Raw genomic sequence first — 16800 nt, forward strand, 5'->3', positions numbered from 1 at the left:
AGGCCCTCTTTCTTGGGGTGCTTCTGGAACCCCAGACCCAGCTAGTTTTGCTTTTCTGTGAGCCCTCTTTGGTCTCTACCCCTCAGAAGGGCCAATCGAAGGGAACGCCGCTCCCCTGTGTTCCTCCCACCACTGGTGCTTGGGAGTCCACTTTTGAGGTCTTGCTGCCAGACCTCATGCACGGGGGAGCCTTAGGCAGTCCCCGTTCCCAGGCTCTTCTGTTGGGCATTCCGGCACTTGCTGGGGGACCCAGGAAGACCATGGAGCTGGCCCTTGGCATGGGAACCCTTCCTTTTCCTCCTCCCCACTTGGGTGTAATTCGGAGAAGGGACCATTTCCCCAGAGCCGAGCAGCTTTCTGTTCTAACAGTCACGCTTAAGGTCAGTTCTTTGGCCGGCCACAGGCAGGCCTCTCGGGCTGAGAGGAGAAGCTGGACTCCCACTTACAAAGCTCACAGTGTCTGCCTTTGAATCCAGGGCTGCAGTCACAGCTGTAGGAGTCCGTCCCACTCACACATGTGCCCCCATTTTGGCAGGGATTTACGGAGCAGTTCCTGTGGTCATCTGGAAACCAAAATGCCACAAACCGTTAGCCTTCTGGCCCGTCCTAGCACACCAGAACGGCAAAGCATCCCTTCGGGCTCCTCGGTGCTTCCTCATGCCAAGGCCCCTTGGCTGCTAGGGCACAGCAGGCATGTCCGGAGGAAGAGCAAAGCAGAGCTAAAGAAGGAGGGGGGCTTGCTGTCTGTACCTCCGTTTTCTGGGGGGGGTTCAGGATGAGGTGCATGAAGAAGATGAAGAGAGTGTGGACCCCCACCAGGGCCCTGTCCCTGGCCAGGCTCTTGTGGAATGCTGGCCCACCGAGGGCCAGCCACCCTGCGAGGGAGGAGACAGCCCGACTTTTGGAAAATAAACTCCGTGGATCTTGGCAGAGCCAAAGGCAGGCCTTCTACCAGGAGTTTCCATCTCTTTTGCCAAGTCCAGAGAAAGGCAGTCAAGCAGGCTGTCTTGTGGAGGGAAGATAACATGCAGTGACCCCAAATCCTGGGAGGCCCGTGGGCTTAGCTTTCCCTCCCATTGTCCCTTGACTTTCTTTCCCTCCATCTTTCCACTTGAAGCATGTCTCAAAGCCCTCACTCTCTCCTTCCCCCTTTCTTTTCCTTTCCCATAGGAGACTAGCGAGAATGACAGTAAGAATCTTTCCTCTTCTGCTGCTCTCTGACTTGGGGCAAGTTATTAAGTCTCTGTCCAGCTTTCTAAAATGATGCACGAAAGATGAACTTTGAATCTGTAGTGCTGGAAGGGAGTCAGGGAGCCCTGGGTTCCAATCCTGCCTCAGGTACCTCTGCAACTTTGGGGCCCTGGGCAGTAATCAACCTCAGGGTTGTAAGCAGCTCTCTTAGGCTGTGGGTTCCAGAGAAGCTACTGACCATGTCAATTAAATCACTTTCCTGTTGAAGAAAAAAATAAGTTTATAAAGTGATTTCTTTCCAACAGGTATGCACATGGGTATCGCCATCAGTCATATTCTGATACCAAAGATCATGGATTTGGGGCTGGGCAAGACCTTAACGGGATGCTTTGTGGGCCAGATGTGCCGTGGCACCATCCAATCCTGCCCCCTCGTTTTGCCAGGGAAGAAGTGGGCAAGCGAAGGGTACCTAGTAAGTAGTGGAGGCAGGAGTGGAAGCCAGGTTTTCCTGCTTCTAAGTCTAGTGACCCAGCTCCTATGCCTGCTGCCCTTCAGGGGCTCCGTGAATTCATGGAAGTGGAGGTTCCCTCCAACAGTGCTCAGAGAAACTCATCTTTGTAGGTATAACTCCTGCTTTGCCGATGAAGAAGCAGGCTGGGGAGTGATTTGCCCGAGATTGTGGAGCAGGCACACGTCAGGGCTGAGGCGCAAACCACCCGAGAAGGGCCCCTCAGCCACCTTTCTTCTCTTTCCTCTTCTGGGAATCATTCTCTGTGGTAGAGTCAAGTGTGCTTGTGTTCCCTCGTCTTCCTCTGCCCTGAGGAACGCTCACTCCCCCACCTTCTTCAGTCTTCATTCCCCTCTCCCCGAGCTCTCTCCAGCCCTTCTCTCTGGATTTAGCATCCCTGGCACTGCTTACAGGGCACTGGGCCACTTGTCCCTTCATCCGCAGTTAATCAACATTACCATCACAATCTAGAATTCATCTAAAATCCTGAGCAATTTGACAAGTTCCTTGCAGAACCGCAGCTGTCTTTCCATCTGGCTCCCTTTTCTTTTCTCATCACTTGTGTTTGCTTCCTGTCCCTCTTGGGCTGACTGCAGGATCCAGCCTGTCCTTTCTCTGAAGTCTTGGAAACATACTCTCCTCATATCCAGCTTGCATGTCAGATTACACATGGCTTTTCTTTGCTATTTCATCCATGAATTCCAAGGTGGAGTGGTTACTTCCTCCCAAGGTTCCCATGATTTACACCATGGTAACCAACATGACTATAGAACTAGAAAGTGTACCTAGAGTTGAAAGGGACCTCAGAGGTCATTTGTCCAATCACCTCTTTTTTTATAGACAGGTTCAGGGAGGTTAGGGGACTTGTCCAAGTTCACATAGGTACTGAGGTGGTATTGAAACACATTCTGCAAGCCCAGAGCCCGGGTTCTTTCCACAGTGCCTTTAATTATACCTTATTGGTTAGAATCAAGGCCACCATAGCAATTTCTCTTGTTGCTTCCACCATCTTTTGAAGAATGAAGCTACCATGTCTGATCATACTTCCCATATCATGGGATTTCAGAGTTGTCTCAGATTTGCCTCCGTGGATTAGGATTTATGATTCACTTTGTTTGCCACTCAGATTTAGTGGACCTCATTGCCAGCTCTCTTAGATATTATCTCTTGCTCCTTACTAGTTCCCTCTGAGAATCTTCCCATTTGTCTCTGCTGCTATTGAAGAAGTTTAGCTTGGCAGAGAGAATGCTTTTCTCTTCTCTTCTCCCTTCTCTGTTCTTTGGAGCCCAAGTTAAAGACACTTTCTGTTACTTCATATTGGCACGTGCTCAAGGTGGCTCTTGATGTGGTCGGCCTTATTCTGAACCCCGAATGCTTTTTCCAGTAGTTTTTGTAAAGGGTACATGTTTCTCTCTGCCTCTTGTCTGTTTGTCTGTCTGTCTCTCTCTTCTCTCCATCCACTGAGTTTGCTAGCTGACTCCCCAGGACACATGCCTGTTACCCAGGAAGCATGACCCAAAATGGCACCTGGGATATCACCAAGACACACTCTACATGGAGAGATGTGTTCATTTTAAAAAATATTCTTTTGCCAAAGCAGGAGTCTGCATAGAATCCCAGATTCTGACCTGGAAGGAGCCTTAGAGTCATTTAGCTCAGCCCCCCTCGTTTTATATAGGAATAAACTGAGGCTCAGGCACAATGGTAGGATTGGAGCCCAGTGCTCTTTCCAGAGTGCCAAATGGCTTCCTCCTCGGGTGGCTACAAAAACAGTGGCCTGATAGAGGATGACAGGAATGATAATAGTAGATGGGCTAAAAAAGACAGCCAGGAAACTACAGAATGGTGAGAGACGACTCTAGGAGAGAGATCTTCTGCTATGACTACTTCCCTCGGGGTCCAGATGGAGACCCTGGGCTAGAGCAGGAAGAATCACACACTAGTTAGCGATAATGTGGTCTGAATGCCAAAGTGACGTTTCCCTGAAAGACTGTTTTATGGAGGACTCGCCCAGAACAAGCTCTCGTGGAAGTCAGCAGAAGAGATGCAGGCGTTCTCTCAAGGTTCTTCTGAAGAACTTTGGTACAGATTGGGAGAAGCGGGAGACATGGCCAGGACCATCCCACGTCCAAGAAGATGCTGCGCATGATCTGTGAGCAAAGCAGGCTTGCAGGAGCTCACAAGAAGCCCCGAAGAGCAGATTTAGACATCTTCCTCTCAGGTGCTCCCTGGGCTTTTTGTGGCTGGTGTGGGTTGCCTTCTGAGCTGTCTGGGGCTGCTCAGCCACAGCCGGACACAACGGACCCCGACTCCGACCCCAGGATGTCGTCTCGGCCCTCAAGTAGGGAGGACGGTGGCTGCTATGGCGAGAGCTGGGCATGGAACCCAGGCTGCTTGAAGCTCAGAGTTTCCCATGGAGATGGGGAATAGGGACTGGACATGTGATTTCATCCCTAAAGGGGATTCCCAGGTGAAGACGCAGAAACACGCATTAAGCAGTTACTGTGCCAGGCCTGACTTGCTCTGAAAAAATGGCTGAGAGGTTGCCGGGGTCATGTGGCCAGCAGAGGGAAGAGGCGGGACATGAGCCCGGGCTTGGAAGTGGCTCTCTACGGCTCCATGCTGGAGCACCGTGTGTTGGAGTCCCGCCCTCTGCTTCTGGCGTCTTGTGGGAATTCATTTTACTTAGACTTTCAACTATCCTCCGGATCTTTGAATGACAACCTTTTCTTGCCTCCACTCTCTTGGCTGTTTGCTCATGAAGCCGTGGGGAATGGCACTCTCAGCTCTGGCCTTGGGAAAATGGAGGAGCTGGCATTCTCCACTGAGGATGTGGCTGCTGAGGGCACGTGGCCACCCGCTGGCGCGTGTCTGTTTGGTCGTCCCTTTTGAGTCGAGTCTTCTCCCTCTCAGAAGCTCTTTTCCCCTCCCTCTTCCCTCAGATATTCCCAGGAGTAACAGGACAGGCTCAGCTTCAGGCCTCACCCTATCCATGTCACCATGCTGGATCCTGGATCTCCACCCAGGTTAGGAATGGAATGAAGGTATAAACGAGACAAAAAAGTTCCCTTCCCCTCCGGGTCTGCAGTGAGTGAATGGCCTTTCTTCTTCTTTCTGTGACTCCTAGAGAAAGGCCCCCAAAAGGCACTTGAAAATAAAACGAACGGGCCAGCGCAGGGCAGAAAGCATCTGGCGAACGTTCCTTTTATTCCACTTGTGAAAGCGCGTGCGAGCACGTCCTTCATGGCAGCCTTCTCTTCTCTTCAGAGGACTTGAACCTTTAACCCCCGTTCAACCACCTGGGCGAGCAGAGTCCGGCTTGCAGGTGGCCAGGAGGGGCTGGCCAGCTCCTCTATCTAAACCTCTTTTGGCCCCTGCGTCCCTCCAGGCAGGTTTACGAGGCCTTGCTCCGTGACGGGGCCACTAAAGCTGTTCTGATTCCATGTAGGGGGAGGTCTGGAAGCCTACTGTCTCTCTGCTCGCTGTCTGATGGCCCTCATTTCCCTCCCCCGTCTCTGCCGCTGCCCTCTCTCATCCCTCCTCTTTCTGCGCTGCTTCTCTCTGCCACCCTTTGCTGTCCTGCTCTTTTATGTCCCTCTTCCAGGGGCTTTCCTGACTCGAGGCTTATTCTAGATGTGCGCTGGAGAGCCAGATTAGTGGAAACCAAGTCACTGAATACAGTATTACCAGTGAAGCACAGGGGGAGAGAGAGCAACAAAGGGCTGTGTGTGTGTGTGTGTGTGTGTGTGTGAGAGAGAGAGACAGAGAGACAGAGAGAGAGGGAGACAGAGACAGACAGACAGAGAGACAGAGACAGACAGACAGAGACACAGACAGAGACACAGACAGAGACAGACACAGAGAGACAGACCCAGAGAGACAGACACAGTCAGACACAGACAGACAGAGAGATGAAGGATGGCCACAGCACGTGCCTGATGCTGGGATTGAATTGCTCTCCCCTCCTCTGCTCTGACTCACCTTCCTCTTGCTTGCTTGCGGGCTCGGGCAGCTGGAGGGCCAGGCTGATGCGGTTGGTGGATTCTTCCAGGTTCTCCAGTTTTACTGGGGCCTCAGGCTCTAGGATGTGGAGGAAAAGCAGGAAGGTCCAGGTTACAGAAGGGTCTCCACTCCTTCGGGGCTTGAGCCTGGGAGCTGTTTTTCTCCTGCGGGGTCTTCTGGCCGTCGCTCCCCTGATCCTGGCTGTCCGAGTACTCTTCACGAGTGCCACAGACCACAGTGCCTCCGAAGAAGAACTGTGTGAATGCGTGTGTGCGAGTGTGATGGGGGAGAATGAGCACAACCCAACACCCCCACTTCCCAGGCGCTGCAGAGGCCAAGTGGAGCTTCTTGTATGGCCTAGTAGGGAGTGTCTGACATCCTCAGCTGTAGTTTTGTGCCACGCACGAGCTCGCTGTCTTTTACTGTGATATGAATTAGGGGAGAAAGTCTTTTCCTGGGCGGGGATGCTCGTTGGAAAGAACATTCCTGTCGAACGGGAAAGGAGCTCGGAGTTCCGCAGGTCCAGAGGGGTCCAAGTGGGGCCTGCTGCAGGCAGCCCAGAAAACTACAAAACTCCAGAGTGGGCGGAACCAGTTTACACTGTAACTGGGAGAGCGGACCCAGATGGGAAGGGCCCCAGACGGCAGGCCAAGGGGTTCTCTTTAAGGGGGAGGCCACGGGGAGTCCCTGCGGGGTTCTGAGCAGGAAAGACACCGCCAGAGCGTGCTAAGACAGCCTGGAATGCGGCATTGGCAGCCTCGTGTGGCTCAGGGTGGGCAGATACACGGATCGCCTGCAGTGTGAACCCGCTGCGGCCACCGCGCAGGGAGGCGTCCGTGCCGGTCTCCATCCCGAGACCCAGACGGAGCCGCAGGTGGATGCTCGAGGACACTTACGTGATCTCACGGTGACCGCCGGACTGGGGACGCTGCTGAATTGGGCACTGATCCTTCCTCGGCCGTCCACCAGCTCGGTAAACCTGGGAAAGAAGGGCCAAGGAGAGCTGCTCAGAGATGCGCAGGAAGAGGCTGGACTTTCTCTTCGGCGTCCTGGTCAGGGGATTTGCTCTGCGTGGGCCTCCTGCTAAGGAGCCCCGTGGCTCTGGGGTCCGCTTCCCTGCTGCTGTCCTGGGCTTGAGGACCTGGAAGGCCCCACCTCGGTGGCCTTCTGCGAGTCTGCGAGTATTGGAGGAAAGGGCCCGGAGCGCGGCGGCGACCAGAGGCACCGAGACTCCCCCTCCCGCTTAAGTCCTGCCTCGCCCACTGTCTGCCGGAATGTTGGTCTCCCTCATCTGGGTTTCCAGAGAACCCAGAGCCAAGGCCCTGCGGCCTGCGGCCTGCGAGCAGGACGAGGAACAGACCAGGAAGAGCTCGCGCCTCTCTCGTGCCTCACGGTTTCCTGCGAGCTTTACGGACATCCCCTGGGAGGTGCCTGCTGGAATGATCACCCCATTTGCAGGGGGAGAAAACAGGCTCAGAAAGGCGAGTGCGTGTTGGAGATGGGACTGGAGGCCTTCCTGACGGCCCCAGGAGGGCCTCCGTGTGGCAAAGCAGGCCTGGGTCTGTCGAGGGGCAGCGATCTCTGCCCGGCCCCTGCGCCTGAGCAGGGAAGCACGTGGCGGCGGGAGGCTAGAGGTGGGACTGCTGGGCAGAAGCAGCAACAAAGCCGATGGCTTCCAGGCTGATTGGGGGGCTGGGAAGGAGGCCGGAAACGACCCTTTCTCCGGTGGCAGCGAGCTCAAAGGCCCCTTTCCTCCTTTCCAAGCAGCCCTGGACAGCGGCTCTCCCGGGGCATGACAGACGGACGGGGAGGCCGGAAGGTCTCGTTTCCAGCCCTGCTTCCGGCACTCCCTCGCGGTGCCACCTGAGCCGCCCAGCCTTTGTCAGACTCAGTTTACAAAATGAGCGTAACGATGACGTCCACCTTACCGAGCTGTGACGAGGAAGAGGCCAGAGGCCAAAGGACGAGCTCTGTCCCCCTGAAGAGCTCCATAGACGCAGGCGAGCCACCCCCATCCCGCTCCGGGCCGGGGCCTTTGCAACCCCCGCCGCGAAGGCGTGCGAGGCCTACCTGGGGGCCTGGGACGGTTCTTCGGAAACCTCTCGGTCGGCCAGCAGCCGGAGGTCGGGCAGGAAGGCCGGGGGCAGCCTGTTCCTCAGCACTCTGGGGTGCCCTCCTTGGTTCCACCTTCTGTCCGAGGAGCCATCCCTCTGGGCTGCAGAGAAGTGAGTGGAAGGGAGCCCCTGACCCCTGGGGCCGCCCCTTCTCCCCTTGGCCCTGGCTAGCCCCTGTCGAGCCCAGGGGCGGCTTCTCTAAGGCCAGAAAAGAGGACGTTTGGTCGGGAATCGGCTGGGGCAGTGCTTTACAGCTGGCAGAGCCCCCGGAGGGGGAGGGGACGTCCAGGCCTCCCTCCCCAGCAGCCTCCCTCCCCGTGCTCTGGAATGTCCTGAGGCTGACAGGACGCTTCTCTTCGGTAGTCCTGATTCCAGTGATGGCTGTTCTTTGGGGGCCCCCGTGTCTCCCCCGACCCGCCCTTCCTTCCTGGTGAGCCCCCTCCTTTGAGAAGAAAGAGACGTGGAGAGCTTTGTCCTCCGCCTCAGAAGAAGGCAGCCTTGTCGGGACTGGATGGAGGCCCCCCCAGCCCCCGGCCGCTGTCTCTGTTGAGCTCTCCGTCTAAGCTGCCTCCTTTTCCGGGACCGGCCTAGGCCTCCCCTGGAAACATGGAGCTGTGGCTGCTCCATCCTGTCTGTCTGCCTCTGCCTGCCCCCCGGGGAGCTCCGGCCCTTGTTACCGACAGAAGGCCTCTCCGGGGGACACCCACGGCCCAGGGGAGAACGGCTGGGGCGCCCGACCCCCCCGGGACTCGCTGTGCCTCCACCCAGGACCGTGGAGGTCTCTGGTCTCCGGAGCGCACGCCCGGTCTCGTTTTGGGCGTCCCTCCCACGTGGGCGGAGGCGAAGGCGGGCCGCCGTGACGGGGGCGGGACTTACGGGTCAGCACGTACAGGTGGGCGGGCTCGCTGTGCATCTGGCCCTGCTCCGTGCTCTGCACGGCCGTCACCGAGAGCCGGTACCTCTGGCCGGGCTGCAGGTCGCGCATGGTGTAGGCGGTGAGCTTGCCGCTGGGCACGTAGCGGCTCTTCACGCTCTGGCTGGTGGTCACGTTGATGATGTAACCCTCCACCGAGGCCCCCGCCGGCAGCTGCTCCCACGTCAGGTGCGCCGACGTGGCCGTGACCCGCGAGGCGGTGAGGTTCCTGGGGGAGGGGGGGCCTGTCGGGGCGGCGGGAAGGAAAAGCGTCGGTCCCCGCGGCCGCAGAGCCTCCCCTCATGCTCTCGACGTTCCCCCCAGGAACCGGGCCAAGGAGGCGCCGCCCCCCCCAGAGGCTGAGTGACCCAGATCGGCCCGAGGTCACTCTGTGAGCTGCCAGGGCAGCCCCTCTTCTCTGTGGGGGGGCGGCGGGCCTTGGTCCCAGCGCTCTGGCCCTCGGCCTCCAGCCACAGACAGAGCCGCCGGCCGAGGCCCCTGACATGACACCACGAGGGGTTCCCCGCTCCCACCCAGCACCCAGCGGAAGTCAGTCTCAGCGCAGCATTGGGCCTTGCGTATCCTTACAGAGAGGTGTCTAGCCGTGTGCCTGCGCCCCTGCGCATGCGTGTGGGCATGCGAGTCTGCGTGCCCCGGGGCCTCATGGGGGACCCTCCCCCTTGTACTCACGTGTCCACACGTGGAAGGGGGCCGTGGCCAGGCTCTCGGAGGGGTGGTCTTCCGTGCCCAGCCCGCTGAGGGTGGCCACGTGGATGATGTACTTCTCTCCCGGCCGCAGCTCCCTGACAAAGCGGGACGCGCCTGAGCCCAGTGGCCGCCTGCAGTCCCACAGGGCCGCCCTTCTTTTTCCTGCCCGTCCCCTGGGATTGGGGGCCCCTTGGAGAGGCGCCTCTGGCCGGCCCTCCCCCAGCGGGCTTCCCCCTACCAGAAGGTGTACTTGTCGGTGGTGCTGTCCAGCTCCACGGAGAGGTCCTCGGGCTCCCCGAGGCGCCGGATGGACACCCGCACCTTATTGACCGTCGAGTGCTTGGCTTTGTGGAGAGCCCACTGGACTGCGATGGAGGAGGCCGTCACGTTGGTGATCTCAAAGCCCTCCACCGGCCGAGGCCCTGTGGGGGAGGAAGCCGTCAGGGAAGCGTGGGGAGGAGCCCACTTGCTGGAGCAGCAGCTCCCTGGCCCGCCCTGGAGCCCGACCTCCGAGAGGCGAGAGGCCGTGAGGCGCCGTTGTCGGGACACAGGCTGCCGGCTGCCATTTCTGTCTCCAGCTTATTTTATAGATGAGGAAACGGAGGCAAATGGGGGGAAGGGACTGGCCCAGGGTCCCGCCACTAGGACACATCTGAGCTGGATTTGAACTCGGGTCTTCTTACACCCCGCCTCGCTGCCTAACCAGGGCCTACAGAGGTTAACTGAGCGCTTCATGGACAGCTTCCTGAAAGGGGGCGGCCTGGAGCTCCTTTTTCTAGTCTCAGCACCTGCGAAGGCGCCCACAGCCCTGGGGACGCTCTGAGGGCCATGGGGGGGGGACGACCGGAAGTGAGCCTGCTGAGGGGGATGGGCCGTGGCTTCGGGCTGGGGGGGGGCGGCCGCAGGGGGGACTCACGCGTGCGGGTGACGAGCACCGCCGGGCGGCTGATGTCGTTCTTGTTGTTCACGTTGCGCTTGACGGAGAAGACGGAGATGTTGTAGGCTCTGCCCGAGGCCAGGGCGCGCAGCTGGTGCGCCGAGTGGCTGCGGTCCACAAAGTCCGTCCTGCGGTAGGAGCCGTCGAAGGAGGCGTACGTGACCGCATAGCCGTCGATCATGTGCTGGGCCGCCTGGTCCTCGGGGGGCCGCCACGAGATGGACACTCCGCTGTCCTCCACTCTTTCCACCTTGAGGGCTGTGGGGGGCAGCAGCTCTGGGGTCCGCGAGTCAGAGGGAAAGAGGGGGACAGAGATGAGAAGGGGCTCTGCCGGGTGGGGGGGGCCTGGGCGGCCAGTCTCGCAGGCTGACCCTCGGGGCTCCTTTCTCAGGCCTGGGGGACGTGGTCTGGGGAGCACCACTGATGGGGGGGGACCCTCGTCAGCATTTCGGGAGCCCCCCGGCTTCTCTCCTTCCTGCCAGGCCCGCCTCCCCTCAAAGATGTCTCCTGACTCTGGACATCCCGGGCACGGCTGTCCGGGCCACCCACGCTTCTCCCTCGGGCCCCTGTCGGCGTGGCCGAGGGTCGCCTCTAGCCTCCCTTCCAACCTCCTCAGAGGCCAGTCTCTGCCTGCAGAGATGAGGAGGGCTGGTTTGGTGGGGGTCGCCCTGTGGCCGCTGCCTGCCTCGTGACACGGGCCGTGGGGTGCCCCCCTTACCTTTTGCACAGTTTCTGCCCGTGAAGCCCACCTTGCAGGTGCAGCTGTGGGACCCGTTGCTGGACAGACAGTAGCCTCGGCCCCCGCAGGGGTTGGAGAAGCACGGGTCACTCGCTGAACAGGAAAGGAAAGGACCCCCGTGAAACCGCAGCCCCCAGCCCCCGCCTTCCCTCCCCCGCGCGCCCCATCTCATCTCCCCCCAGAGCAGCATGGACCGTGTGTGGGCGCCTCTGCTCTTAAGAGAGAAGGGGACTGGGCGAGGGGCGCCCGGGAGAGCCAGGAGAAGCCAGGCGTTCTGATTCCCAGTTGGGTCCTTTCACAACCAGTCATGTGGCCCAACGGTTTCATTTTACGGAGAAGGAAAGATGGTCCGAGTCACCCGCTGCTAACGGCATCTCCTGCACTCAGACCTGCGCCTTTTCCTGGGCTTGTGCTGCCGCCCGCGGCAGAAGGTCCCGGCTGGGGCTGGGCCGCCTCGGAGGCCCCTCCTGGGACGGTGCTTTAGAAGCACGAGCGGCCAGAGCTCAGAGGAGCCTTAGGAGAGCGCGGAAGCCCTGGCTCCAAGGGACGGCCAGACCCCCGGCTGAAGCCCAGCCTGGGCCTCCTGGTCTGCACGGTCTGGCCTAGCCAGGGGGCCGCCCTGCACACCTTACCCGTCTCACAGTGGTAGCCGAAGAAGCCTTCAGGGCAGACGCACAGATAGGAGCCGCCGTCGTTCTCGCACTCCCCTCCGTGTTGGCAGGGATCCGAGTCACAGGCGTCCACTTCTAGAGGATCCCCAAACATACCCGGTGTTAGAACACACTGCTTGAAGCAGCCCTGAGGCATGTGGAGGAGAGAAGGGAGGAAGTGCAAGAAAAGAGTGGGGTAGTTATAAGAGGAAGGGAGGGAGGGAGGGAGAGGAGGAGGGGAGGAAAGGAGGGAGGGAGGGAGAAGGAGAGAGGGAGGAGAAGGGAGAAAAGAAGGGAGGAGAAGGGAAGAAAAAGAAGTAAGGAGGGAGGGAAGAGAAGGGAGGAAAGAAGGAGGGAGGGAGAGGAGGAAAGGAGGGAGGAAGAAGAAGGGAAGGAGAAGAAGTAAGGAAAGAAAAGAAGGGAGGAGAAGGGAAGAAAAAGAAGTAAGGAGGGAGGGAAGAGAAAGGAGGGAGGAAAGAGGGAGGGAGAGAGGGGTGAACAGCTTTGGGGAGTAACAGCATGACCACTCAGGGACCTCTTCATAGCTCAGGCCTTTTCTGGAGACTCCAAGATTGGTGTTGAAGGCCAAACTGACTTAACTGTGGAGGATTGGGAGAAATGCTTGGGGGACAAGATGGCAGGAATGAGAAACTGTATAATATACTCCCTAAGGGGAGTCTTACCTTTTTCACAGTGGATGCCAGCAAAGCCATCGGGACACTGGCAAACAAAGGCTGCTGGGAGATCTTTGCAGGTTCCTCCATTTTTACAGGGATCAGACTGGCATTCATCAATCTCTGTTCAGAAGTCAGAAGGATTGATGTATGTGGTCATTGCAAGGCTCTAGGTATGCCCACTCTGAGAAACTGGTGGGCAAGAAACGCCCCTTGCTCTCCTCCTGTACTAGCACTCATCTCTTCCATAATTAATTGAGGGTGGCCACAGCACTGGTGCTGAAGATGCTGATTGTGGGAGGGGCTTGGAATATGAAGTCCCCGCCCTGGGATGAGACACGAGAGAACAGCAAATGCTGCTTGAGAAAGCTGCCCAGGCAGTTTTCCAAGGTCTCAGGATAGTGGCATTTAGGTTAGCACGGGCCTGACGAGCTGGCCACTGCCCAGTCTTCTCTCCATCCCAAGCCCATCCTCTACATGGCTGCCCAAATCATCTTTTACCACTCATTCAGCTACCCGGAGAACCTTCGGTGCCATCCTGTTGCCTTGCCTCTGGCATGTTAAGCCCTTCACTCAGTGGCTCCAGTTTCCCTTTCTAGGCCTCTTCTGCCTGATGCCTCCCTCTCAGCCCATGTCCCAACTGGAATGGCCTTTCCTGCTGTTCTGGGTTTTGTCCCTTCACCAGAAATACCAGCGACAGTGGAAGACCATTGGCTTCCTCCACAAGGCCTTCCTTCATGACTCTGACTCGCCCCTAGCTCTCTTTTCCCTGTGAATCCCCCAGACAGAAGGTGGTCTTCTAGAGGGCAGGGAGAGCCTTCCCTTCCTGCGTTTGGGTCTTCATTGTCTGGCATGGTGCTTGCGTATGGTGGGTGCCTATCGATCCTTGATGCATCAGCCTTGCCATTAGGAAGGTTGGGGGGGAAATCATTGCTGGTCAGTTCTTGTGGTCAAACTCTTGGCAGAGAAAGAAGGAGATTATCAGCCAAAATCAAGTTCTTGGGGGTTCTTTGAGGCATTAGACCCCTGCCTTGGTATAGAGGGTCCCCTGCATCCTGTTCATGTAAGGGCTGGCTCCCTCAGCCTTGCCATGCCCAGGGCAGTGGAGGTCAGCGAGCCTCTCCTCCTAAGGGACTCTGGGAGGGGGCTTCATTGGGAGCCGAGAGCTGAAAATGAGAGTGCAGCGGAGCCAGAGAAGGGAGCCGTCAGAACCAGCTGGTGCGGGCTCTTCTGAAGAGGCCTGTCCAGGAAGATGCTTTGTGCAGGGCGCCCGCTCCCCCTCGGGCGCTCATTCCCCTCTCCAGAGTGGGCGGCAACCTTGGCCCGGTTATGCTGTGCACTGAGAAAAACCGTAGGTTTACTGTCCTTTGTTCAACGGCTTTCTTGGCTCTTAAGCCTGCAGTTGTGAGAAGCGCTGTTGATCTTGGTGCATCAGCAGAGAGCGAGGGATGGAGGCGCATTTTGAGGCTGTTCCGTTTTCTCCAGCAGTCTGCTGGGTGGGGGCTCCGAGCCGGAAGGAGAATTCTGTGTGTGCCTTGACAGCGCCCCAGGATGGAGAGAATACGTAGACTAGGACACCCGGAGGCAAGGAAGGAGCCCTGCAGATGAGAGAGGCTGTGACCAGCCAGACTAGCGTTGAACTGGGGTCTCCACAACTTCTTCTAGGGCTTAGTTGGAGAGGAAAGGTCCTACCAGAGGAGCAGAGCCAAGGAAGTGGCTGGAGAGCCGGGCACCCCCAAGAGAAGAAGCCTGGCCACAAAAAGGGGGAGGGGGAGGAAGCCCATTGCTCAGCCCAAACACCCCCTGCCATGGCGGGGCAGGCCTGCCCACGTCATTGGAGATTCCTCTTGTCTAGTTTCTTTTTTCCTTTGGACCTATGATTTCATCAAGGTGGGGGACTCCGGGGAGGAAAGTCCCTCTCTAAGCAGCTTGCAGACAGTCTAAGAGAGCTGCCCTAGGCAGAGTTCAACTGGTCATCCAGGATCACGCAGGATGGGGCAGGGGCGGGATTGGAACTCAAATCTCCTTGATTTTGAGGCTGGCCCTTTAGCTCTTTGTCAAGGTGGCCTCATGAAGCTGAATGATGCGGTGATTCCGTTCTGCTCCTGTGCCAGGTTAGGCACGTATCCCCCCGCGGATAGGTTCCCCCTTAGTTTGCAGAGTTTTTTATACTAGGAAAAAATGAGGCCGTTCCAAGTGGGTGTAGAGGTCCATGTCTATGCCTGTCCGTGTCTACCTCTGCATCTGTGTGTGTCCCTGCGCTGGCTTCTGCCTGTCTCCCCATCCGTCCGTGGATCTACAGTTCCGCGTGCGCCGTGTCTAGCTGATCGGCGGGCATCGGCGCATTCTTGTGACTTCCTTGTCCCGTGGCCCTCCTTGGGGCCTGGGCCCCAGGGAGAGCCCTAACCGAGGATTCGGGGCAGGCCGGGGGCTCGGGGGGCCTTGTCTTACCCACTTCGCAGCGCGGTCCCGCGTAGCCTGGGCCACAGACGCAGAGGAAGCTGGCGATCCTGTCCTTGCAGGAGCCTCCGTTCAGGCACGGCTGGGATGCGCACTCGTTGATCTCTAAAAGAGGGGGAGAAGGGAAAAGCGGCCGTCGGGCACGCCAGCTGACTGGCGGTGCTGGGCGGAACCAGAGGCCCTGCCTGCGGGTCTCTGGGCAGCCCTGTGGCCTCTTCCTCATGGCAAACGGAGGGGACCCTCCAGGCCAGCCGTCCCCGTACAGATGGGAAACTAAGGCCCGCGTGAGCCGACGGCGGTCTCGGGCGGCCCGTGTGTGCCTGGGCCTCCCAGCTTCCGCCCAAGAAGCCCGCGGAATCCGCCGGAGGAGTGAATGAAGGCCTGCGTTTGGGGCTCTCGGGCCCCCCGCCTCAGGGAAGACCTCCTGGCAGTGCAGGGGGAGAGCGGCCGCTCACCGTCGCACTGAGGGGGCTCGCTCCACAGCCCGTGGGCTCGGCACACTCGGGCCTTGTTTCCGGAGCTCAGGACGTAGCCCCGCTCGCACTCGTATTCGGCCAGGGAGCCCATCTTGGTGGAGTTGAGCCTCACTTTGGTGTTCTTCACCGAGCTGGGCGTGCCGCAGTCCACCTCTGGAAAGGAAGGCCCAGATTGGAGAGCAACGCGGGAAATCGGTGCATTCAGTTCATGCGTGTGCGGGGTGCAGAAGCAGCAAAGGCTGGGGTCGCGTGTCCTCCCCTTCCTCGGCCTCCCTCCCCCTAACTCTCGAGCTGGAGGGGGGGGGGGAGGGAGCCTGCGGCCAGGGGCTTCCCTGCCTTCTCGCCTCCTCCTTGGTTTAGCCGAGGGCGCCCGGCTCCCAGCATCCCCCGGGGCGGGGGGGGGCTCGCAGACGCACATCGCTGGCGCCTTACCTGACTGGCAGCGTTTCCCCGTGTACCCAGCACGGCAGCGGCAGGCGTAGTCTGTGCCCAGGTCACTGCAGGTGGCGCCATTTTCACAGGGGCTCATAAAGCACGGAGAGGGAGCTGCAGGGGGACAGCCAGAGAACTTGGAGCCCGGCCACACCCCGCCTGACCCCTTGCTCCGGGGGAGGAAAAGGGAGAGGCTTCTCCGGACGACACAGCTGAGGTCCGGATCTGCGTGGCTGGAACGGAGCGGGAGCTGCCTGGGCCAAATGGGCAGCCCTGCCCTGGGTCCCAAAGATCAGGTGTGAAGGGCTGCTGGACAGCCCCGCCAGTGGGATCCCCCACCTCCTGCCTTGTTTCTCCCCCCAGGAGGCTGTGGGGCTCCTGGGCCCGGAGAGGCTCCATCTAGGGGGAGGGAGTACGTGCCCGGGAGGCCAAATTCAGGTTTGATCCTCCTCTGAGACTCCAGGATGCCCTCCTGGGAAGAACCCCTCCCCCCCTCCCCCTGGCAGGGAGGGGCCAAGCAGGGGGCGCTCGTGCCGGCCCACAAGGCCTAGCGTCCGTGGGGCAGCCTACCTATCTCGCAGTGCCGCCCCGAGTACCCCGGGGGACAGTCGCACTTGTATTTGCCGATGTAGTGGAAGCAGGTCCCTCCGTTCTGGCACGGGCCCGAGACGCAAGAGTCCGGCTTTCCTGGGAACAGAGCACGACCCAGAGGGGTCAGCGGCCCCCGGCCTTGGCCCTTCCAGCCCTGGCCGCCCCTCGGGGGCTCCCGGCCGTACCTATCTCGCAGTGCCTCCCTGTGAACCGATAGGGGCAGCTGCACTGGTACGCTCCGTCGGACTCCTTGCACGTCCCTCCGTTGCGGCAGGGCCCCGAGCTGCACAGTCTCGGCCTTACTGGGGAGAGAGAAGAGCGAGGAAGAGCCGCCGCCGCCTGCGGGAGGCTCCCAGCCCAGGTCTGCCCTCCCGAGGCCTCCTTCTTGGCTCGGGGCTCCTTCAG

The 16800-nt window shown here is 59.3% G+C and overlaps 1 protein-coding gene across 4 annotated transcripts in view; it reads right to left on the reverse strand.

The window, feature by feature from the left end:
• The window catches only part of SNED1 (sushi, nidogen and EGF like domains 1), a 48134-nt gene that overhangs the window by 5987 nt on the left and 25347 nt on the right, over positions 1–16800 (reverse strand). For 3 of the 4 annotated variants that reach the window (XR_008914036.1, XR_008914035.1, XM_056807556.1), the window contains exons 12-27: positions 16581–16697; positions 16375–16491; positions 15805–15918; positions 15352–15525; positions 14888–15001; positions 12446–12559; positions 11745–11858; positions 11092–11205; positions 10353–10649; positions 9675–9858; positions 9419–9531; positions 8692–8973; positions 7772–7916; positions 6598–6680; positions 5681–5779; positions 447–563 (exon numbers count right to left, since the gene is read on the reverse strand). Coding sequence is in view for 1 of the 4 variants with exons in the window: in XM_056807556.1 (XP_056663534.1) it covers positions 447–563; positions 5681–5779; positions 6598–6680; positions 7772–7916; positions 8692–8973; positions 9419–9531; positions 9675–9858; positions 10353–10649; positions 11092–11205; positions 11745–11858; positions 12446–12559; positions 14888–15001; positions 15352–15525; positions 15805–15918; positions 16375–16491; positions 16581–16697 (2298 nt within the window). In the remaining 3 variants the exon portion in view is untranslated. Of the gene's footprint in view, positions 1–446; positions 564–5680; positions 5780–6597; positions 6681–7771; positions 8014–8691; positions 8974–9418; positions 9532–9674; positions 9859–10352; positions 10650–11091; positions 11206–11744; positions 11859–12445; positions 12560–14887; positions 15002–15351; positions 15526–15804; positions 15919–16374; positions 16492–16580; positions 16698–16800 lie in introns of those variants that run through there. The other variant, XR_008914037.1, reaches the window with a different exon arrangement.

This window comes from Monodelphis domestica, chromosome 8 (assembly GCF_027887165.1).
Source record: "Monodelphis domestica isolate mMonDom1 chromosome 8, mMonDom1.pri, whole genome shotgun sequence".
Lineage (NCBI taxonomy): Eukaryota > Metazoa > Chordata > Mammalia > Didelphimorphia > Didelphidae > Monodelphis > Monodelphis domestica.